This window comes from Peromyscus californicus, unplaced genomic scaffold, assembly GCF_007827085.1.
Source record: "Peromyscus californicus insignis strain IS unplaced genomic scaffold, ASM782708v3 Scaffold_7__1_contigs__length_154581171, whole genome shotgun sequence".
NCBI classification, from domain to species: domain Eukaryota; kingdom Metazoa; phylum Chordata; class Mammalia; order Rodentia; family Cricetidae; genus Peromyscus; species Peromyscus californicus.
Window position 1 is genome coordinate 66584271 of NW_026294595.1, and position 23492 is coordinate 66607762.

Genomic DNA, 23492 nt, shown 5'->3' on the forward strand with positions numbered 1-23492 from the left:
CCTGAGGGGGGCACATTTTGTTGCTGTTGCTTTGTTTCTCCAGTACTGAGGACTGAACCCGGGGACTTAGCGAATGCCGGGAAGTGCTGCACCACTGAGCTAGTGATAAATGCAGAAACAGACACCCGCAGAACTCATTGTTATGCCAGACAGGAATAGTATCTGTGGCCCCTAGACGGGGCGACTCTAACGGAGGAAAACACCCACTGAACTTGACGTCGACAAAGCCCGAGAGCGGAGGAAGTACAGCCGAGTTCCTCCAGCTAGTCCTCTGACCTTGCCTTTGCCGTCAGGGTCACCACCCTCCCCCATCCACACACACCCCATCACCACTCCCTCGCTACTCCTTCCGGACACGTCCGGCCTGCGCAAGCGCAAAAGGAATCGCCTGGCCCGGTGGCTCGCGGAGCCCACGCCGAGACGCATGCGCGCCCCGCCCGTAAGCCCCGCCCCGGGCGCCCTCACGAGCGCCTGCCGTTTCTTTGGGCGGGACAGTGGGCGGGGCCTGAGCGGGCGGCGCGCCGCGGGCGGGCTAGTGAAGCCGGCGCCCCCGACACGTGATCTGGAACCGGCTGTGTCGCTTGGTGACTCGGTCTGTCCGTCCGTCCGCGGGTGCCATCATGGCGGACGCGGCCAGTCAGGTGCTCCTGGGCTCCGGTCTCACCATCCTGTCCCAGCCGCTCATGTACGTGAAAGTGCTCATCCAGGTATGAGTCGTCGCCCTGCCCTTCCCCGCCAGCGTCCTGTCGGGTCGCCACCGCCCTCAGCGCCCGGGGATTGGCTCTGCGTCCCAGGCCTTCGCCCTCCGGCGATGCTGCCCTTTCCTACCCCTCAGGGACAACTTCCACGGCCTCGCGGCCCCTCTCGGAAACATCCCGGGGCTCGCCCCGGGCAGGCCCGCTTCCTCTCTGCAGCCAACTGCCACCCTGCCCTTCCTTACCCGGTGGTGCTTCTCAACTTTGTTTTTCCTGCCCCGAGGTTGATCCTGGCCCGTCGCCACCGAGGGCATCCCAACCCTTTCCCTGTCGTCCCTCTGAAATTTACATTCACCTCACCTCGTCCACTCCTTCTCAAACGCGAGACGTGAAATAGTCATGTAAGGGCAAATGTGAAATTCTAGGAAAGCCAACGTCTTCTTGCTTTTATTCGCCTTTTCTTCCTCTGTTGCTGTTTCTACTTCGATTCCGCTGAGAGATTTTAACACCAGATACGCGGGTAGACACAAGGAGCTCATTGAGAAGTGATAATGAAGTCAGATTTCCTAAGGATCCATTGAGCGCTTGCACAGCAGCAGCCCCATGGGGTTCATGACAATGAAAATCACGTTGGTCAGAGCTGGAAATCAGTTCTGTTTAGAGTTTAGAGAGTTTAAACGGAACATCACACTCCCAGATATCTCTCTTGCCTCCCTTTAGTTTACTTTCTAATCTGCTATAAACTAGTTAGTACGTGATATTTTATATTCATGGGTAAGGAGGCCTACTTTTAGCTGGTGATCGTGTTTTCAATTGCTGTTCTAAGTTTCCCTGTGATGAGCAGGCCGTTTTTTAAGCATTTATCGACAGTTGACATACTTACCCTATGCCTTGTGTCATGGAAGGAAGCAGGCCTTAGAATCCCTGTCCTCACTGTTTACCATTCTGAAAAAAATGAAAGACTCTGGGATGGACCTCGTTTTTTTAATGGTTTACTCATACAAATTATTGCCAAGTTGACTGGTATATGTTCAGATTTTCGTGTAAAAAAAGTTGTGAAACCGAAAAAAGTGAAATCTTTGTCTAAAACAGAGAAGCACATTTGGGGCTAAATTGCATGAGATGAGTGACAGCATTTTGCAGAACATGTATGACCTCACTATTCAATAGATCTCAAAAGGACAGTGTTTTTTAGTGACATTCAGTGCTCTTACTTCAACAATTTGATACCCTAAATTCTGATTTCACAATATCTGTGTGTTGCCAAGTATCTCAGGGGGTTGGTGAAATTCCCAAATACTGTTTTCCAAGTTGCATGGTAGCTCTTTTCAGTAAGTTCAGAGGGGGAGTTTTAGCACAGATGAAGGAATTGCAACAACAGAGAGCCCAAACTGTCCTACTCTATTTTTTTTTTTTCAAGTATCCCTTTGGCACTACAATTCCTGAATATATTGCGTAAATAAAATGGCAATCATTAATTTTTATGACTTTCTGTATATTGCTAATGAGTCTGTACATTTAACATGGACTTAGCTTGTAATTATTTTCATAAGTGAATTACCTAGCTGTATGCATTTGCCTTTGTTGTCCAAGCAGGCAGTTGATGATGGCTCAGTGAATATTTTCTCATTTTATTCAACCATAAAAAATGTAAAGCTGGGTGGTGGTGGCACATGCCTTTAATCCCAGCACTCAGGAAGCAGATGCGGGTGGATCTCTGTGAGCTCGAGGCCAGCCTGGTCTACAGAGCTAGTTCCAGGACAGCCAGGGCTACACAGAGAAACCCTGTCTCAAAAAACCAAAAAAGAGAAAAAAATTGTCAGCCTTATCAGTAAACTAGGCTTTCCTGAACAATGGTTTCCTTGTTCTACTTTCAGTTTGATAATCTTTGTTACATGGTTTACTCTGTAGACTTCAACTCAAAGGGCAGTTTGGAGTTTATTGAACCCAGTCTTAATCTATACAACAGGACAAGAGACTGATAAGGGTGGTACTTCACCAAAGCCTTAAATGTAAACTGCGTTTTTATTTGTAAAAGTTATGAGGCTGAGAAGGTGGCTTGCTGATAGCGACATGGAGCATAAGGATGGACATGGGGTTCAATTTTCAGCACCAAACACAAAGACATTGAGCCTGATTTTCTCTTCTCGAGACCTTGCAGTCAAAGTGCCTTGGGGTTTGCTTAGTGTTGATGCATTCCTTTGTTTTTAAAGGTGGGATATGAGCCTCTTCCTCCAACAATAGGACGGAATATTTTTGGGAGACAAGTGTGTCAGCTTCCTGGTCTCTTTTGTTACGGTAGGTGCCTTTGATTTATTTGGGATGGATGACATTGAAGACTGATGGGCTAGAGTAATTGAAGGAAAATACATGAAATTTCTTGAAACGGTGTTCTTGGACCAGAACCTAAATCTCTGACTTGTGTTCTTAGCTCAGCACATTGCAAGCATCGATGGGAGGCGTGGGTTGTTCACAGGCTTAACTCCAAGACTGTGTTCGGGAGTCCTTGGAACTGTGGTCCATGGGAAAGTTTTACAGGTAAGAGGAAATCAGTTGATGTTCTCATACCTTTTGGTTGCCTTTTATGCACAGTTTATTCCACTGATAAAGAGCAATTTCAAAAATAAACGTAAAACCTGGCATTTTTTCTCTTGAAAGACATTTTCTCTGTATTGATTAACCGATTAACTGATTGATGGAAGACAGGATTTCTCTGGGAAGCATAGACTGGCCTCGGACTTGCTTAGTAGCCTAGGCTGGCCTTGAATTTGATTCTGGCTTCTGAGTGCCGAGATCATGAGTAGTTGCCCACATGCCTATTTTGAAAACATTTTCTTGAAATGCCCACTCTTCCCCAAGAAACAAGGGAAATTTGTGCAGTTGAAGTAATTGACTTTGATACATTCAAACTTCTTCCTTTAAAACAGATTCTGAATAGAAATTAGTTCCATTCACCTATACAGTTTGAGTTATTTTTCAATTTTTATTATTATTTACTTGTTTATTGTAGGAGAAGAAAACTGAGTAAAACACACTTTTTTTTTTCTGGAGTTATTTTTAAATTTCTAGTATTATCTTAGTGACATGTTTCCTATTAAAAGTATTGGAAAGAAGCAAGAGCTGCTGCTAGGCATAGTGGTATGTGCTTGTAATCCTAGCATTTAGGAGGAAGAAGGATCAGGAGTTCAAAGCCAGCCTCAGTTACATCTTGAGTTACAGGCCAGCCTGGGCTGCATAAGACCTTATCTCCAAAAGCGAAGCACAGCACAATGGAGGTGGCTCGGCAGGTGGGGATGCCATGATGACTTGAATCTGGTCCCAGAACTCACATGATAGAAGGCAGGAACTGGCTCCTGCAAGTTCTCTTCCGATTTTCTGTATGTGTGTGTGCCATACAAACATACATAATAAAAATGAACTGAACGGCTGAGGTGCAGGTCAGTGGTGGGGTGTTCATCTAGCATGTACAAGGCTCTGGTTTTTGTCTCCAGCACCTGGAAAAGGGGAACTTAGCAAGAAGAGTCTACATACACGGTCAGGGATGGTGGCAGTTTTTGAAACAGGGTCTTTTTATTCACTGTTGTATACACCAGGTTAGCTGGCCCATAGGCTCTTGGGGAATTCTATGTCGGCCTCCCATCTTTCTGTAGGAGCATGAAGGTTACAGATGAATGGAGTGTTGTACCTAACTTTACATGGGTTTTTGGGAGTCTAACTCAGGTTCTCATGTTTGTGCAACAAAGGCTTTTCCTACTGAGATGACTCCCTAGTGTTGTGTATGTGTTACATTGCATATTAAAAAAATTTTTTTTCTTCATTGCATGAATTTTTTACTTATTTATATTTTTGAGACAGGTTTTGCTATGTCAACCAGGCTGACCTTGAATTCGCAGAGATCCATCTGTCTCTGCCTCCTGAGTGCTGGGACTAAAGGTGTGTGCCACCACACCTGGCCTCATTGCATGCATTTTTTAAAGTTAAAAACAAAAAAATAAAAAAATCTGATCAATGCATGTAGTCAACTGATTTTGGAATCATCAGTCCAGTGTCCCATGCTGCAATGGAGTAGAGTCTAAGCCCATACCTCTCAAGGTTCCTCCCATCACATGTGCCATGCTATGTCTGGGTCTTTGGTCCTTGTGCCAGCTGGTATAAATTGGTAGCATGGAGGGTGGCCAAGGCAAGGAAAGTGGTCTCAGACTTACTGTGTAGGCTGGTCAGGGCCTCCTGCAGCTTCTGCCAGTGCTGGTCCCATTGAACTCAGGATTGGTTACCTCCAAGTGCTCAAAATGGTGCAATGCTGCAGCAGCTGGGTAGTGTGGCTTATGTACAGTGTGTGCATCTGCCCACCTGGGCTCCCGACACTGGTTTGCAGAAGGGTGTTGGGCACCCTACTAGAGCACCTGAGGCCGAAGGGGCTGTAGAAGCTGTTGCTTGTCAACGTTGTGAAAGGTATTCTTTTTTTTTTTTTTTTGGTTTTTCGAGACAGGGTTTCTCTGTGTAGCTTTGCGCCTTTCCTGGATCTCGCGCTGTAGACCAGGCTGGCCTCGAACTCACAGAGATCCGCCTGCCTCTGCCTCCCGAGTGCTGGGATTACAGGCGTGGGCCACCACCGCCCGGCATGAAAGGTATTCTTAGAGTTAGGGAAGTTTCCAGAGATTTTATAAACTTTATTTTTTGGGGGGTTTTCAAGACAGGGTTTTCTGTGAAATAGTCCTGGCTGTATTGGAACTCACTTTGTAGACCAGGCTGGCCTCGAATTCAGAGATCCGCCTGGCTCTGCCTCCCGAGTGCTGGACTTAAAGGCATGTGCCACCACCGCCTGGCGAGATTTTATAAACTTGAATGATCCAGCTGAAGTGAGCAATTCCTGAATTTAAGTTTGACCACTGTTATAGTTTTTACCAGAGTTCCATCATCCTAAAGGCCTTCCTTGATAGGCCTAGCTTCACCAGGACCACCCTTTGTGCCCTGCAGCCTTTCAAGGCCTGGGTGTCATATTGTACACAGAAGGCAGCCACTGATGTGACATTCCAGGTCCTGGCATCAGGAACCTGACTTCAAGGTGCTGAGCTATGCCTGAGGTCCCCTGGACACACACATATAGGTAGCCATTGGCCTGGGAAATCTATGGACCCAGATGTGCAAAAAGCCTGCAGAGCTGGGACAGAGGTGGAGCAGCAGTGGGTTGCAAGATGTCTTCAGAAGGACATGTTCCCAATCTGAAGGGGAAAAGTATTTTTAACAAAATCTCAATCTTTCAATTTTACCAATAAAGGACTCAGGAGCCAGATGCTGGCCTGGAAGCCTGCTTGCCCAGAGAGGCAGAGACAGCACCCAACTGACCTTCCTTCTCAGCCTTCTCAGACCTCTCCTCAAACTCGGTGTCCTTCCCTCTATCTCCTGTGCATCTCTCTATCCATCCTCCTGACTCCTTGTTACTCTCTGTGGGGTTTTTCTTGTTTACTTCCTGTCAGCTGGTTATTTGCTTCCGCTCTTGACCTGTGGTTGACTTTATTTAATCTTGTTTACAATATTAAAGCAGAATGCTCTTGGATTAAAGGTGTGTGCTAGGGCTGAGCCACATCATAACTAGAAACAGGTTTTTCCAGTAAATAATGAAATCTCGGGGTTCACAGTGTGATCAAATATCCTATACCAGAAAAGCCCATACCCTTGGCTTCTTGGGCCTACTACCCACTCTTGCAAGCTTATCCCTGTGCATCCTCATATATCCTAACAACAACTAAAGCATTATTGCCTCCTGTATTCCCTAAGCCACAGTCAGCTGGGAAGACCCTAGGACAGTCAGCATCATTGGCTGTCAGGAGTCTGTGTTGTACAGGCCTGAGTAATGAGGAGACTTCTTTTGGGGTGGGCAGAGGAATAGGGTTTAAGAGGGAATCTCTCTCTGTAGTCTTAGCTGTCCTATGTAGACCAAGCTGGCCTCTGATTCACAGAGATCCCCTTGCTTCTGCTTCCTGAGTGCTGGAATTAAAAGTGTGTTCCACCACATCTAGCAGTAATTCTTTTTGCAAAAGAAAGTATTGCTGGTTTTTATCTGATAAGTAAGACTAGAAAATAAAACTCGGGTTTGGTCCAGCAGGAGTAAGAGTTCAAGGTCATTATTGGCTATGAGACCTGTCTCTAAGAGAGAAGGAAAGAGAAAAAGAGGCAAAGAAAATGATAAAGCAAATTATCATCTACTATGCATGTGTTCTAGCCCATTTTCTATTTTCTTTCTCTCCTCCACGGCCCAACATTAACGCACTATTAGCCCTAACTGTCCTGGAATTCACTGTGTAGACCAGACTAACCTCAAACTCACAGAGAACTGCCTGCCTCTACCTCCTGAGTGCATTTTCTATTTGTAAAATGTACCAGAAGCCATATTTCCTCGTGCAGTATAATCTGGGATTTTTCTAATAGTCACATTCTTTTCTCCAAAATAGAAAACTGTCTTGCTTATTTTAGAAGCAGTCACATACAAAAGGAAAGTGAGGTGATAACTCAAACTGAGTACCAATTCTATGTTGTTTTATCTTACAAAGAGAAGAATCTTGCCCTAATTTAGTGTTTCTGCTTTTTCCATGAGAAGAGTAGGAACTGGGCTGTGGTTTTAACAATTCTCTATTAAATATGTATATTTAGTAAATAATGACCTTGGAGGGTTTTGTTGTTATTGTTAATTACACACACACCCCCCTTATTTTTCTTTTTCCTTTTTGGTTTTTTGAGACAGGGTTTCTCTGTGTAGCTTTTGGAGCCTATCTTGGAACTCACTCTGTAGATCAGGCTGGCCTGGAACTCACAGAGATTCACCTGCCTCTGCCTCCCGAGTGCTGGGTTTAAAGGTGTGTGCCACCACCCAGCAACACCTTATATTTCTTTGCACTACTGGGGATTGAACCAAAAACTTAAAGTGGAGGGATTAGGGATATAACTCAGTTGGTAGAGTGTTTCCTGGCATGTATAAAGCCCTGGGTTCCATTCTCACCACCACATAAGCTGGTGTGGTAATATATGCTGATAATCCCAGCACTTGGGAAGTAGAGGCAGAAGGATCGGAAGTTCATGACCATTGTTGGAGTTCACTTCTTAAGAGATCAAAGCTAGGGGCTGGAGAGAGAGCTCAGAGCACTGGCTGCTCTTCCAGAGGTCCTGAGTTCAATTCCCAGCAACCACATGGTGGCTCACAACCATCCCTAATGAGATCTGGTGCCCTCTTCTGGCCTGCAGGCATACATGCAGACAGAACACTGTATACATAACAAATAAATAAAAAAAAAAAAAGAGGTTAAAGCTAGCTAGCTTGTATTACATGAAGCCCTATCTCAAAAAAAACAAAGAGTTTTCAAACCAGCCTATGATGCCGAGGCTTGGATGACTAAGGCAGAAGATTACCATGTGTTCAAGGTCATCCTGGGCTAAGTAACTAGATCTTGTCTCCAAACTTCTACCCTCCCCTGGGCCCCCACAAAAAAGAGTTTTCAGGAGCATTTGCGAATTCCTCCATATGTTTGATACGTTCAACTTTGCAGTAATACTACCTTAGAGACATTTATTTCTAGTTGATTAATGTGGAGTAGAAATTAGGAGATTTGCAGAAGAAAATCAGCACACATTAATAACTCTAATTATCCTTTATTTCTGTTTCTTCTCTAGCATTACCAGGAGTGTGAGAAACCCGAGGTATGATGCTGCTGCTTTCTCTGTGAGCCCCTGTCTCTGGCACATTCCTGCTGTCTGACCCTCCGTGGGGGAAAAGCCAGGACTCTTCCTTTCCTCTCTGGCTTGGTGGCTTATGGGGTTGCCATGAGTTTAAAAACTTCTATTTAAAACCATCAAGATTTCTGTCTTTGTTTTTGATTTCCAGGAGTTAGTATCTGGAAATGTACAAAAGGAATGCTCATCTTCCTTTGACCAAGTTATCAAAGAGGTAAGGGATGAGTTTACCCCTTGTTGTTGAATCAGAATCATGAGTCCTATGCTTCCAGGTCTGTTCCCAAGTGAAATTAAATCTTCAGTTTAAATTGAGCTTTTCTGTCTAATAACCCACAAGAAGAACATGGCCTGCTGTTGGGAACGGTGCTGCTCACTCGAGCGTTAAACTGAGACAGCTTTCACCGTTGTTCTTTTCTGTGTGTGTGAGTGCTTTGCTTGCTTGTCTGCCTGCCTGACACGTGCAGAAGCCACTGGAGCATTTGGGGGTGGGGGGGAGTGGTGTTACAGAAGGTTAGGAACTGCCATGTGACTGCTGGGAGCCAAACCTAGGTCCTCTAGAACAGCAACCAGTGTTCTTAACCACTGAGAACCACTGTTCTTAACTGAGCCATCTGTCTAGCCCCTATTTCATTCTTTTTTTGTTGTTATTATTTATTTTGATAGTCTATTTTGTAGCCCAAGGTGACCCTGAACTCACAATCCTTCTGCTTCAGCTTCCCCCTCCCCAGTGTGGAATTGTAGGGATATACCACCATGTCCAGCTTTGAAAGTCTTCCAGTGGTGTTGAAAACATGTAGCAAGTAATTTTTGTATTTTTATCTTTTTGTTATTTTATTGAGACAGGGTTTGTCTGTATAGCCCTGGCTGTCCTGGAATTCTCTCTGTAGACTAGGGTGTGCTCAAACTCACAGAGCTCTGCCTGCCTCTGCCTCCTGAGTGCTAGGATTAAAGGGTGCACTGTACCCAGCACACAGAAGTGTTGTATGTTGGTTCCTATTCTCTCAGAGAAGCTTTTGTGCTATTCCTGAGGCTGAAATGCTCCTGTCACTTGTGTCTTATCCCCATGCTTGGCTTTCAGAACCTCTCTAGGCTGGAGATGTAGCTTAGTGGTTGAGCTTTTCCAAAGCTTCAGCGTGGTTCATTTCCCATCCTCACAGTAAAATTCAGATTCTTTGACCATAAAGATAATTTAGGATAGAAGCTCTAAGGCTCCACAGTTGAAGGGTTGTTGTCCCTAAGATGATGGTACATACCTGACATCTGTCTAGTGTGGATACCAGTTTCTTTGAAACTCATCATCATGAGAGAAACTGAATAATCCAAATGCAGGCCTCAGCCAGACCTGCTGGCTCAGGCCTGTAATCCCGGTTATTTTGGGAGGTTGAAGCAGGAGGAGCAGAACTTTAAGGCCGACTTGGTCTACAGAGTAAGTTCAAGGCCAGCCTGAACAACTTAGTGAGACAGACACTGTATGAAAAAAGTAGTAAGGGGACAGGGATATAGCTTGTTAGTAGAGCACTTAGCTGGCATGTGTGAGGCCCTGGGTTTGATTCCCACTACTGCCAAATGAGTGAATGAATCCAGCTCTGGTAAGTTATTCAAACAGGTAGCCCTCCCTCTCTCTTGTGCATATGATTGGGGAAAATAAGTCTCTTTTTCAGAGAGATTTCAAAAAGTTACTACAACAGAAGGTTGAAATCCATGAAAGGTATAATGAAATGGCAAAATATTACATGAATCCCATTGGAGCCAGCTTCCTGACAGCAAAACAGGAAAGCTTTGGTGCCTAGTCCTTTGCCCTGGATGAGTGTCCACCCACAATCCTTACAGGAATATGAGTGTCATTTATTTAGATTTCAGAAGTGTGTTTTGGTTGTTTCTAGACAACTCGAGAGATGATTGCTCGTTCTGCTGCTGCCCTCATTACACATCCCTTCCACGGTATGTTTGCAGTTGACAGCATAAAATAATCTCATTTCTTTATTCTGTAGCTTGATCTGTCTTTAGCTTGACATGGGCATTGACTGCAAGGCTCTGCCTTCATATTTTTTGTTCACCGGCCTTGCTGTCTTTTTCTAGATAGCGAAGTGTCTTTAGATGAAAAAAACTTGTAGGGTTATCAAAATAAATCTCAACATAGTTGGTGGGTTTTGCTTAATTTGTTTTACATTTATTTTGGCAGAGGAAGGTCGGGCATTCCACAGCATATGTGTAGAAGACAATTGGGTATCCATTTTCTCCTTCTACAACTTAGGTTCTGAGGATCAAACTCGGGTTGTGGGCATCTTTACTGACTGTCTCACTGATTCTTAACATAGTTCTTAAAACAGTCTTGTCTCTGTTCTACAGTGATCACTCTGAGATCTATGGTACAGTTCATTGGCAGAGAGTCCAAGTACTGGTAAGTGTTTGGGTTTGTTTTTCTTTTTCTATTTATATGTATGTGTGCATGCCTGCTTGTCTGTATATGCACCACATGCAGTCAGTGCTTTTGAAAGCCAGAAGAGGTGTCAGATCTCCTGGAACTGGAGTTAGAGACAGTTGTGAGCCACCATTTCAAGTGTTGGGACTCTGAAATATATATATATATATACACTACACCCTCCATAGTCTTTTTGGTTTGGTTTTTCAAGGCAGGGTTTCTCTGTGTAGCCTTCGCTGTGCTGGAACTCACTTTGTAGATCATGCTGGCCTCAGACTCAGATTATCCGCCTCTGCCTCCAAAGTGCTGAGATTAAAGGCGTGCACTACCATCCTTCAGCTACCCTTTCATAGTTAATTGCTTCACTTTTTTTTTTTAATGTGTATGGGTGTTTTGCCTTCTTCTATGTCTGTGCACCTCATGCATGTCTAGTTCTACAGAAGCCACAAGACAACATCCGATCCCCTGAGACTTGAGTTAGACAGAAGGTTGTGAGCTGCCTTGTGGGTGCTGGGAATTGAGTCCAGGTCCTCTGGAAGAGCAGCCAGTGCTCTTAACAACTGAGCCCTCTCTCCAACCCCAGTAGCTTCATTTTCTAATGGAATTTAACTACTTTACAAGAGTGAACTAGTGCTAGAAAATTGTGAGGAAAGGGAGTTATAAATTTGACTTTGTCAGAAGTGATTATTAGCCAGGTGTTGTGGGGTATACCTGTGGTCTCAGGTCACTTTGGGAGGTGCAGACAGGAGTTCAGGGTCAGCCTCAACATAATCCAATTTATATCGCCTTGGTCTAAATGAAACCCTGTTTTGGGGCGGTGGTGGTGGTGGTGGTGGTGGTGGTGGTGGTGGTGGTGGTGGTGGTGGTGGTGGTGGTGGTGGTGGTGGTGAAATAGTTCCCTTCTCAAAGCTCAAGTGATCTCTCTGTCCTTTACCTTTTATCATTGCTTAGCGGGCTGTGTGACTCCATATTAACCATCTACCGGGAAGAAGGCGTCGTAGGATTTTTTGCGTGAGTAAATGTTGGGTTTTCCTGTAAGTGATTTTTGTGTTAGTAGAAAAGTTTTCTTGAAACTAAGGATAATGAGTCTTTGTTTAATTTTGAGGAAAAAAAAATGTTCTCTAAGGGTTTACTTTATGTTAAGCTGTTTACAGACTTCTACTCAGTTTAATTTCTCATTGTAAAGATCCCACACCTTTGCTTTTTTTTTTTCCCCTAGATATTTTATGTGCTTGAAATAAGGACTTGGTTTTTTTTTTAAAGCAAGGTCTCTTATAGCCCAGACTGACTTCATACTGGATGAGGATGACTTTGAACTCTTGACCCTCCTGCACCTCTACCTCTGGGTGCATGTGTGGAAGTCAGGGGATAACTTGAGAGAGTCAATTTTATCTTTCCATGCCTGGGTTCCAAGAATTAAACTTGGGCTGTCAGGCACCGTGACAAGAGCCCTTACTTGCAGAGCTATTGGACCAAACCTTGCTGTTTTTGTTTGCTTTGTTTTGTTTTTGAGATAGTGTCTCAAGCTCACAGAGATCTACCTGCCTCTGCCTCCCAAGTGCTGGAATTAAAGGTATCAACACCATGTCTAATTTGTTTGCTTTTTTAAATAAATAATTTGAGGTTCAAACCTTTATAATAAGTTCCTTTACAATACAGTTAGTAAAATGAGAATACTAATTTTTGAAAAACAGAAAAATCGGGGTTGGGGATTTAGCTCAGTGGTAGAGCAAGGCCTTGGGTTCGATCCTCAGCTCAGGAGAAAAAAAAAAGAAAAACAGAAAAATTATAACATCTATTTTTCTTACCCTAGAATAAACATTTGCAAGGCTCGACTTTGAAAGAGTTTAAACTACTGTACTTAACCAACAGAAATTTACTGTGGGCAGTGAAATGGTCCTTTAAGTTTTCAGTGTCTCCGTGATTGATTGATGCTAGAAATCAAATACAAGTCTTTTGCACATTCTCTACCACTTAGCTATCCTAGTAGCCCCATATTCCTTTTTCTTTTCTTTTTTTTTTTAACTGTTATTTTATAGGAATGGATGTTTTGGTTGCATGTATGTGTTGAGGCCATCATGTGTGGAAGCCAGAACATGGTATCAGAGCCTCTGGAACTGGAATCAGACATGGTTGTGAGCCACCATGGAGCTGCTAGGAATAGAACCTGGGTCCGCTCGATGAGCCAGCTTTCCAGCCCCTAAATTTATTTATTTTTTTAGTATCATAAATATTCTAACAAATAGAAGGGACAGTTTATCATTAGTCTCATTATAAAAATTTATTTGTGTGTGTGTGCACAGACATGCAGAAGTCAGAAGAGAAAATCAGATCCTTACAGGCAGTTATGAGCTACCGTGTAGGGGCTGGGAGCTAAACTAGGGTCTTAGGCAAATGTAGGTGGACTTTTCTTTCCCATCTGCCAGTTCCCAGATACCCAACACGGAGACTTAATATTCATTATAAATGCTCAGCCAATAGCGTAGTTCAGGCTTATTACTAGCTAGCTCTTACAACTTAAATGAACTCATTTCTATCAATCTACATTCTGCCACATGATGTTACCTCTCTTTCATCTTGTACCTCCTGTTTCCTCCCTGTGTCTCCATGGCAACTCCTCTGACTCCACCCTCTTCTTCCCAGCATTCTCTCTGCTCCTAAAATCCTGCCTAGCCAATCAGCCTTTTATTAACAATGAGAGCAACACATTTCAAAAGTGTACAGAAGGATTATTCCACAGCAAGCAAGAGCAGTAAGTGCTCTGAACCACTGAGCCATCTCTCTAGCCCCAGTCTCATTTTAAAAAAGCATTAATGAGCGTACATGAGAAACGTGTTTCCTGGGTTTGAGTGACCTGGTTTGAATAACATCCCTTGCAGATGGAAGAGCAGAGTTTGAATGCCAGTTCTGTCACTTTTTTTTTTGGTTTTTCGAGACAGGGTTTCTCTGTGTAGCTTTGCGCCTTTCCTGGTACTCGCTTTGGAGACCAGGCTGGCCTCGAACTCACAGAGATCCACTTGGCTCTGCCTCCCGAGTGCTGGAATTAAAGGCGTGCGCCACCACCGCCCGGCTGTCTGTCACTTTTTTTAAAGACATAGTTTCATATGCTCCAGTCTGGCCTGGAACTCTATGTAGAGCAAAGGAGTACCTTGAACTCCTGCACCTCCTGCCTCTGTCTACTGATTGCTGGAGTTACAGGCGTGGTCCACTACACCCAGTTTGTATAGTACTGGGGAATCAAACTTAAGGTCTCATGCTTCAAGCACTCCTATCAACTGAGCTATATCCCTAGCCTCTGGAAACATGCTTTTGATATCTCTCTCTCTCTGTGTTTGGATCATTTCACTATGTTTTGTTGTTTTTGTTTTTTCCCCTCTCATATCAAATAGTTTAGTAAAACCGTGTTAAGTCTCCTCTCAAAGCACTTCGCAGATCTTTGGCCGTCCTGTTATGGTGACTAATAATAAAGTGAGCCGTTGGCTGTAGTTCACAGAGGGTTGTAGTGACCTGTATTCTAAAAGTGGGAACAAAAATCATTATAGAGCGGCATTAGTACAGCTGTTGACCAGACTGAACTTGGAATGAGGGCTACATTCTGGGGTTTGATGCCCATTCAGTTCCCTAGAATGTTTTTAAAGCTCTTAACTTTTGAGAAGTTTTTGTATTGTACAGAGTAGACCATCTGTTTACTGATCATAGTTTCTTGCTGCTTACTATGTCTTCATGTAGGGGTCTAATTCCTCGCCTCCTAGGTGACATCATTTCCTTGTGGCTCTGTAACTCACTGGCTTATCTCATCAATACCTATGCACTGGACAGTGGGGTAGGTTATATGACCTTGGTAAGATATGCTGGTGAGGGCTTTCTTTGTATTCCCCTAGCCGCCATTTTAGCTGTAAGATGGCAGTTGGTTATATGCCAGACAGAACATTATACAGTAAAAATTATCATTTGAGTTTTTAAAGGCTGGGTATGATCATGCTATTTCCTTTGGGTCTGATTGAGTGTGCCCATGGACACTGGGCTTTGAGTTTTGTTTGTTTGTTTGTTTGATACCTAATTTTAGAGCACACAATACAAAGAGAATAGCCGTTTGGTATGTTTGGGGGTTTTCCACATCTCCTGGGGTATTGAAGGAGCTCCTAGAAATCTTAGCCTCAAAGGTTTTGAAGGTGTGAGTTATCTTTTGTGTATAGTGTAAACAAGACTTCCCACATTACCCATCACATTTTCTTTTGTTTTTCAAATATTGAGGCTAGTACATTTCTTCGTACATCATCCTAATGTGGTAGGAGTTTGTCAGTAGTGATTGATGAGAACAATGAATTTGGAAATCTTTTTTTTTTTTATGTTTTTTAAGATTTACTTATTTTATGTATATGAGTGCTCTATCTGCATACACACCTACATGCCAGAAGAGAGCATCAGATCCCATTATAGATGACTGTGAACTACCATGTTGTTACTGGGAATTGAACTCAGGACCTCTAGAAGAGTTTCCGGTGCTCTTAACTGCTTAGCATCTCTCCAGCCTCTGGAAATCTTTTGAAAGGATCTCACCATGACAGTCATTTTGACTGCCAGTTTTTTTGTTAAGATGGAGTCCAACTATGCAGCCCTGGTTTGCCTGAATTCATATGGACGAGGCTGGCCTTGAGATCCACTTGTATCTGTCTCAAGGGCTAGGTGTAAGGCGTGCACACCACGCCTGGCCTTGGATCCACTTGTACCTGCCTCTCAAGGGCTAGGTGTGAGGCGTGCACACCACGCCTAGCCTTGGATCCACTTGTACCTGCCTCTCAAGAGCTAGGTGTGAGGCGTGCACACCACGCCTAGCCTTGGATCCACTTGTATCCCTCTCAAGAGCTAGGTGTGAGGCGTGCACACCACGCCTGGCCTCGACTGTCACTTTTTTTTTAATTTTATAATTTAACTTTACATATCAGCCACGGATTCCCTTGTTCCCCCCCCCCCACTGCCACTTTTTTATATTCATTGTAGATATTTGTTTTTATTCTTAAACTTCATTTTCATGCTGTCAGGCTGATAATTTAGAAATAGAGTATACTGGTATGTTTGTGAGTTTTAACTTCCTATTTGCTTTGTGTATGATTCATTCTGATGAGGCTCTTTTCCTATTTTAGGTCTCTACCATGAATGAAATGAAAAGTTATTCCCAAGCTGTCACAGGAGTGAGTTTCTTAATCCTCTTAATCTTCTAGGAATAGTTGGTTGTGTTTTGTTTTTTGTTTTTTTCTTTTAAATCTAGACTGTTTGGTAACTGTTTTAAAGCTGCTAGATGTCTCCCTGGAAATCTCCATCAAATCATTATTCTTTGTCAGAGGTAATAATATAGTTGCTACTCGAAGCAACATTTACCCCATGTGGTTTTTTGTGTTAGTCAGCTTTCCCAGGGGAGTGGGGCAGCCGTACATTGTATCCTTCACTTCCCACTTAGAGAGTGGAACCCTTTGTACTTAGACATGTATTTTGTGTTGTGGGAACTATGCATATGCCACAGCATGCATGTGGAGGGAGGTAAGAAGACTTTTGGAAGTCAGTTCTCTCCTTCCACTATGTTGGTTCTGAGGCTTGAACTCAGGTCGGCAGTGTTGGCAACTTTTGCTGTCAGGCTGTCTCACCTGCTTTGGAAACTGCTTTAGCCTCCCATGTAGGTGAGATGGCTAGCCCTCGTCATTACACCGGCTAACAATGGGCCTTCTCAAGTAGTTCCCATTGTCTTTAAGAGGGTGCTCATATTCTCCTCAGGGGTACTTTGAAACGCTCTATTTGTATTAGTTTAAAACTTTTTCTCCTAAGTAAGTAGTCTACTTTTATTTGAATGAGACCTCAATTCTAAGATAAGAAAAATCTCCTGGCCTTTTGATAAATTTTGGATATAGAAGTATATTGTGGCAAAAGAGGAGCCTCTGGGCTCAAAACTATGTAGAAGCATTCCAAGGTTGCTGAGAATGCAGGACTGCTGTTGGAATGTTTGAGCATTATAGTACTAGGCCTTTGGGGAGAGAGAAGGGGAGTAGTGAAGATTGAGAATGGTGTGATAACTCAGCTGTCTTCTTGCTATTTTGCAGTTCTTTGCCAGTATGTTGACATATCCCTTTGTGCTTGTATCTAATCTTATGGCTGTCAACAACTGTGGGTAAGTACTTCTTGTTTTTTGGCTGGTGCATGTGCAAGCCAGAAGTTAATGTGTTTGGTGTTTTCCCCGATGGCTCTCTATTTTATTTACAAAAGTAGGGTGTCTCACTGAACCCAGAGCTCATCAATTCAGCTGGTCTAGTTAGACAACTTGCCATGGGGATCATCTGCCTCTGCCTACTAAGTGCAGATTATAGGGGGTGTACACTCCGTAATCTGAAGTGTTAAGTGGGTGCAGGGTATCCAAACCCTAATTCTAGGGCTTGCACAGCCAGTGTCTCACCCACTGAGCCTTCTCCCCAGCCTTGTATTTGTGTTTATTTTGCAGTCATGGAGGACTGAAACCAAGGCCTCACATGTGCTAGGCATATATACTCTACCAGCTAGTTGCAGCCCCAGTCCCCCTACTTGGCACTTCTTGTCTTGATCATCTGCCCCACCCCCATATGACTGGAGTTATAGATGGTTGTGAGCCACCATGTGGAGGCTGGGAATCAAAGCTGGGTCCTCTGCAAGAGCAGCAAGTGCTCTTAACTGATGAACCATCTCTCTACCCACTAAGATTTTATTACTAATTATGTGTGTGTGCCTATCTGTGTAGGGGTTTGTGTAAATGAGTGCAAGTGCCCAAGGAGGCCAGGAGAGTGTCAGATCCCCTAGGCCTAGGGATGGAGTTACAGGTGATTGTAAGCCATCTAAAATGGGTGCTGGGAACTGAACCCAGGTCCTCTGGAAGAGCAGTATGTACTCTTAACCACTGAACCATCTCTCTAGCCATCAGTTTCTATTTTTAAGCAGCTACCTCATATCTTCCTGGGGTATAGAAACTACATAAAATTTCTAAAGTGTGTATGTATATATAGAGATACACATTAATTGCATTGTGTGTTTGTGTGTGGGGTAGATGTGTGTACATGTGGAGGCCAGAGATCAACCTCAATTGTCATTATTCCTCAGGTGCCATCTACCTTGTTTTTTAGATAAGCTCTCTTATTAGTTGGCTTAGAACTCTCAAATTCATCTAGATTGGCTGGCCAGTGAGCCCCAGGGAGTTACCTGTCTCCACCTCTCTAGCACTGGCCTATGTTAGAGAACAACATTGATTTCCAATTTCCAGGTGTCAAGTGGCTCTGCCACATTAGGCAAAAATTTTGCTTCTTGAATTAACTCAAAACTCTGTTCCATAGTCATCCATGGTAGCATGTGCCTTAATTCTAATACTTGGGAGGTGGAGGCAGGAAGTCAGGTATTCAAAGCTAAGCTTAGATGCACAGAAAGTTTAAGGCCATGGGGGCTCCATGAGACCCTGTGTCCCAGGCTGGAGAAATAGCTCAGCAGGTAAGAGCACACTGCTCTTCCAGAGGACTGTGTCTGGTGGCTCACCACTGCCTGGAACTCCAGCTCCAGGGGACCTAACGCTCTATCCTAGTCTCTGTGGCACTCCCACACAAATGTGCACCAACATGAATATACATAGATATATATATATAACACCTATATATAATAAAACCTTACAGAAGAAAACCTTTAAAACGTTTCTAACTTAATAACTGATTTAATATGTCATTTAGACATGTTATTGTTTTCAAACAAAAATTGAAATAGCTATATGGAATTTTTAGCTAAGTTTGACTACCATATTTGTTTTCTGATTTTTAGAACAGTCTCCATGTTTTAGCCTAGCACATACTTTAAAATGAGTTAAATAGCTAGTCCTAGTGATGAGCATCTTTAACCCTAACACTCAGGAGGCAGAGCGAGTAGATGTCTGAGTTTGAGGCTAGCTAAGGTCAGCTAGACTCTGTAACTCCAGATCCATCAGCTCTGGGATCCTCTTCTGGCCTCCTCAAACACCTGGCAAGCACAAGGTGCACTGACATTCATGTAGGCAAAACAAGCATAATTTTTTTTTTAAAGTTAGTTAAAGAGGAAGTGATTATGGATTATATTCAGGTAGGAAAGTGTGGTCAGCAGTGTGGTTATATCTGTTGTCATAGCTAGATTCTTTATGAAGAGAGTTTATTTAAAAATACCTTTTTACTGATGGTTAGTCATATAGTTGTTCATTTATTCACTAATAGAAAATCTAAATGTATCACAAAATAAAACCAAGCCGTGATTCTGGGAAAGAATTCACTAGGGATGAGGGGGTATTGATAGAGATGGAAGGGAAATAAGAGGTGTGTGGGAGCCAGGCAGTGGTGGCACACGCCTTTAATCCTAGTACTTGGGAAGCAGAGACAGGCGAATCTCTGTGAGTTCAAGGCCAGCCTAGTCTGCAGAGCTAGTTCCAGGACAGCCAGGGCAACACAGAGAAACCTTGTCTTGAAAAATTAAAAAAAAAAAAAAAAAAAAAAAAGCTGTGGGGAAGAGGATGTACGTGTATGAAATTGTCAGATAACAAAATCAAGTTTCTGTTTGTCTGTTGATTTGAAACCTAACTATAGGATGGTTGGTCTTCATCTGGTGTAATTAGTCTCATAAAAACTATCTCAGGAACCTATGCTGGAAATTTTTGCCAAAAAGTCTCTTGAAAATGTTTGTAAGTAACCAATCTTTTCAATTTCAGGCTTGCTGGTGGATCTCCTCCTTACTCCCCAATATATACTTCTTGGATAGATTGCTGGTGCATGCTACAAAAATCGGTATTTTTATCTCTCATTTTGTTTTTGTTCTCTTAAATAATGTGCCTTGAACCCTGATACTAACTCATTCTTTAACTACTAATCAGTGTAACCTTTACAGTGTTGTGTATGTCCCTTAGGCATAATAGCACAACATGCTACTTAGAAATCACCAACTGGAGTGAAGAAGGACAAATCCCTGCTTGTTAATCACAAGCCATTTGAATGATTGACTGAAGGTACAAATAGGGCCCAGACAGATACTTCTCCTGGTTATTGAAGTGATAGCTTGATTGCAAACTTGCCTTTATTTGGGTGCTGGGGATTGAACCCAGGACTTGACACAGACTAAACACATGCTCTTTGCACTGAACTCAGCCTGGCAAACTTGCCTTTCTGTAACTCCTCAGAACCTCTTAGACACTCTTTTCCCACAGTTAGATGTGAAGACTGAAAATAAGACATCACTTACTTTGTTGGACAAAACGTCAACATGATACTGACAGGACTAGTTGCTTGCTTTCTGTTTGCATCTGTAGATGACTTTGTCAGGGTTGGATCCATCTAGATAAAGAAGTTGTGGGAGGAGCTGAGATAGTGGATGGGCTGTCCACTGACTTTAGCCTGGGATCACTTAAAACGGCCCTCAGTTTACAGATGGTTTTGAGTGGCAAGCCCTTTTTAAAGGATTTCAGAGGAAGGCCATAAAGAAGCTCTTTGTTGCATTACTTCACAGAGCCCAGGATACAGATGAGAAAAGCTTTGTTCACAGAACTGGGGCTCCCCGAGACTGGACTCTGGATGAAAAGGTCCAGTTGTTGCTGTGGTTACTTTTGCTCACTTTCATGCCAGCTGAATCCAAGCTAGAATCTTTGAATGAGTTTAATATAAACTTACCATGAATGTTGTGGTTTCCTTCTGAGTTTTATACTCCTTTCTTGTCTTAATTTGTTGATTATTATTATTTTGTCTTGCTTTTGCTTTCTGGTCTGCTGAAACCCACACCAGAAAGCAAAAACAAGACAAAATAATAATAGTCAAACCTAGAGCCTTCTAAATAATAGTCACTGCTACATTCCAGTAACTGTTTTTCAGTTTCTTTTTGTGGTGCACATGTGTGGGAAACACTTCACCATTGAAGTGAAGCTACATCCCCAGCTCTTCTCCAGCCCAGATTTTACTGTTTTATAGGACAGTCTACTAGTGTCATCCCATTTCTAACTAGTGCCCTGTTCTAGGAGGAAAGAATGTAGAAAATGGATTAAGTTGCCAGACAAACCTTAGCTGGGAAACCATTGATCCTGTATGTGCTTAGGAAAACGGCAGAAACTGTATTAGTCATCTGCTGTGTTATCAGATAGCATGCTCAGTTTGCCGTGACAGTCTCAAAGTAGCCCTCTGAAGATGGGTGCTATTTTCTACACTGCTCTTTCACGTGTGAAGAAGTAGGTGCTAAGAAGAGCTTAATATGCAGGGCAGTGATGGCACACGCCTTTAATCCCAGCACTTGGGAGGCCGAGGCAGGCAGATCTCTGAGTTTGAGGCCAGCCTGTTCTACATAGTGAGTTCTAGGACAAGCCAGGACTACACAGTGAAACCCTGTCTCAAAAAAAAAAAAAGGAGCTTAATGAAAGTTCTATAACAGAGTCACTCATCCTACTGATGGGTCCTGTCCTAGTCATTTCAGCCACATCTCCTAGAAATGTGTCCCTTTTGAGTACTAATTTGGATTGACCATTTTCATGTTCATGCTAGACTTTATTTCTATTTTTTTTTTTTTCTTTTCCAGGGAAATATGAGCCGAGGAAACAGCTTGTTTTTCCGGAAGGTTCCCTTTGGGAAGACTTACTGTTATGACCTGAGGATGTTAATTTGAAGATGTGGAGCAGGGACAGTGACATTTCTATAGTCCCATTGCACAGAATTATGGGAGAGAATGTTGATTTCTATACAGTGTGGCGCGCTTTTTTTAATAATCATTTAATCTTGGGAAAATGGAGGTGATTGGTGTCTGCCTTTTTTGTTCTTTTTCCTAGTACAACATCATTTACCACTGGTATTCCCCGTTAGTTATTTGAAATGGGACATTTTTTTTCTCCAAATTCTTGTTTTAAACAGAAAATAGAAGTATTTTCCTAAAGGAACAAGTAGGTTGTAATGTAGATTTGAGTCTCAGGTTAGGGCTTTGTCAAATGAAGAACAGAATCCCAATAAGAAGGAAATCGTTCTATAAAAGCTGAGAAAATGAAGAAGGCATGCCATGTGGGGTTTATGAATTACCTGGAGTAGACAGATGCTAAAGAGTCAGCAGCAACCACCAGTCTACCTCCCACCGTGCTCCCAAGCAGTTGACCCATCTTATCTCAGTGCTGCTGGGTTACTTACTGTACAAGATTTCTGCAGAGGTCTCCATGCCTTCTGTTACTCTAGAAAATTGTCACACCGACAAAGAAAAAGGACAGTTACAGAGGCTTAAGCAAGATTTGGAAAGGAAATATGATGGCCTTTCACTCCAAAGAAGCTCTTGATTTCCTGTCACACAAGAAGCAAATACTGCAGCACAGTACCCTAAGTGCTTAGTACCCACCAGCCCCTAAGGTCTGTCTTCACAGCGGTCCATTGCATATAAGCTTCTGCTCCTAAGTGTTTGTTTCCCTTTTGTTACTGCAGAAGGTGAGTCGTTTGGTTTTCATTTCTGATGACACCGTTGGAAAGTGTTTTTATAACTCCTTCTCTGGTAATGTGGACCAAAGTCCACGTGGTTCCTAGGATATTGCCCAGCTCGCATGTCACACCCTCAGTTAGGCATGTTAAAAACACTCACTGGAGGAAACTTCTCAACTCAAGCATAAAGCTCCTATTTCCTCAGGCCTTTTAGCAGCAGGTTAAATGCTCCTCAGAGGAGAAAGCCTAAACTGTCGCTTGTTTAAGTAATTCACTGGTACTTTGCCAAATGAGTGAGCACTGAAATTGCTGCTTTTAGACTTCTATCAATGCGGCAGAGTCCATGATGGTAGGTAGTGTGAGCATGCAGGGTCTTCTCCCGCTCAGGGTTTAGGAATACAACCTGAAGCTCATGAGTAGCTTAGCTTGAAATGTCTTTGTCAAAAGTACTTTGTCTCAAAAGTAATGTAAATTTTATATTCTATTCAATATTACCTGCATCTGTTTTAATATAAAAAGTGTTTTTGCATTACCTACTCTTTTCTCCCAAAAAACCCATCAAGTAAAGATGATCTAGGAAAATGCACCATGTTTCTCCTGTGACTTCTGTGCACATCCACACCAGCTCTTCTGAGAACTTGTCTGGCTGTTGAGAACCAGTCCACCACCAGAGGGCAGCAGGACTTTGGTCTTGCCTTGCCTTTTGACCTGCTGAATTCACCATGGTCTAGGGTTTCTCAGTGAAAATGGAAGTCTCCTATATAGGGCTGAGGAGTAATTGTGGTGAGCAATTAATTACCTAACGGGAACAAGTGCCTGGGTTTCTATGTCCAGGATCATAAAAATGGAGGCAGTGATACAAACCTGTAGTCCCAACACCTGGGCAATACAGTCAGGAAGGTCAGGAGTTCACAGATCACCCTGTTATATGGCAAGTATAAGGCTAACCTAGACTACATATAAAATGCTATCTCAAAAAACAAATATTAGCCGAGTGGTGGTGGCTCACGCCTTTAATCCCAGCACTCAGGAAGCAGAGGCAGGCAGAGCTCTGTGAGTTCGAGGCCAGCCTGGTCTACGAAGTGAGTTCCAGGAAAGGCGCAAAACTACACAGAGAAACTCTGTCTCAAAAAAAATACTAGCTGGGGGTGGTGGCACATGCCTTTAATCCCAGCACTTGGAAGGCAGAGGCAGATGGATCTA

The 23492-nt window shown here is 43.2% G+C and overlaps 1 protein-coding gene across 2 annotated transcripts; it reads left to right on the forward strand.

Moving 5' to 3' along the window:
* The first annotated feature begins 208 nt into the window (after positions 1–208).
* On the forward strand, positions 209–22875 carry Mtch2 (mitochondrial carrier 2). Of its 2 annotated transcripts, none has more exons than XM_052724255.1 (13): positions 209–685; positions 2909–2993; positions 3127–3233; positions 8361–8387; positions 8572–8634; positions 10304–10361; positions 10770–10821; positions 11794–11853; positions 14572–14665; positions 15987–16034; positions 16935–17002; positions 19571–19646; positions 21415–22875. In XM_052724255.1, the coding sequence occupies exons 1-13, from the start codon at positions 425–427 to the stop codon at positions 21499–21501; spliced, it is 1086 nt and encodes a 361-aa protein (XP_052580215.1). In that variant the 5' UTR covers positions 209–424; the 3' UTR covers positions 21502–22875. The 2 variants fall into 2 exon arrangements, with proteins under 2 accessions (XP_052580215.1, XP_052580212.1); XM_052724252.1 differs by having other exon boundaries at positions 504–707.
* The last annotated feature ends 617 nt before the right edge of the window (positions 22876–23492 follow it).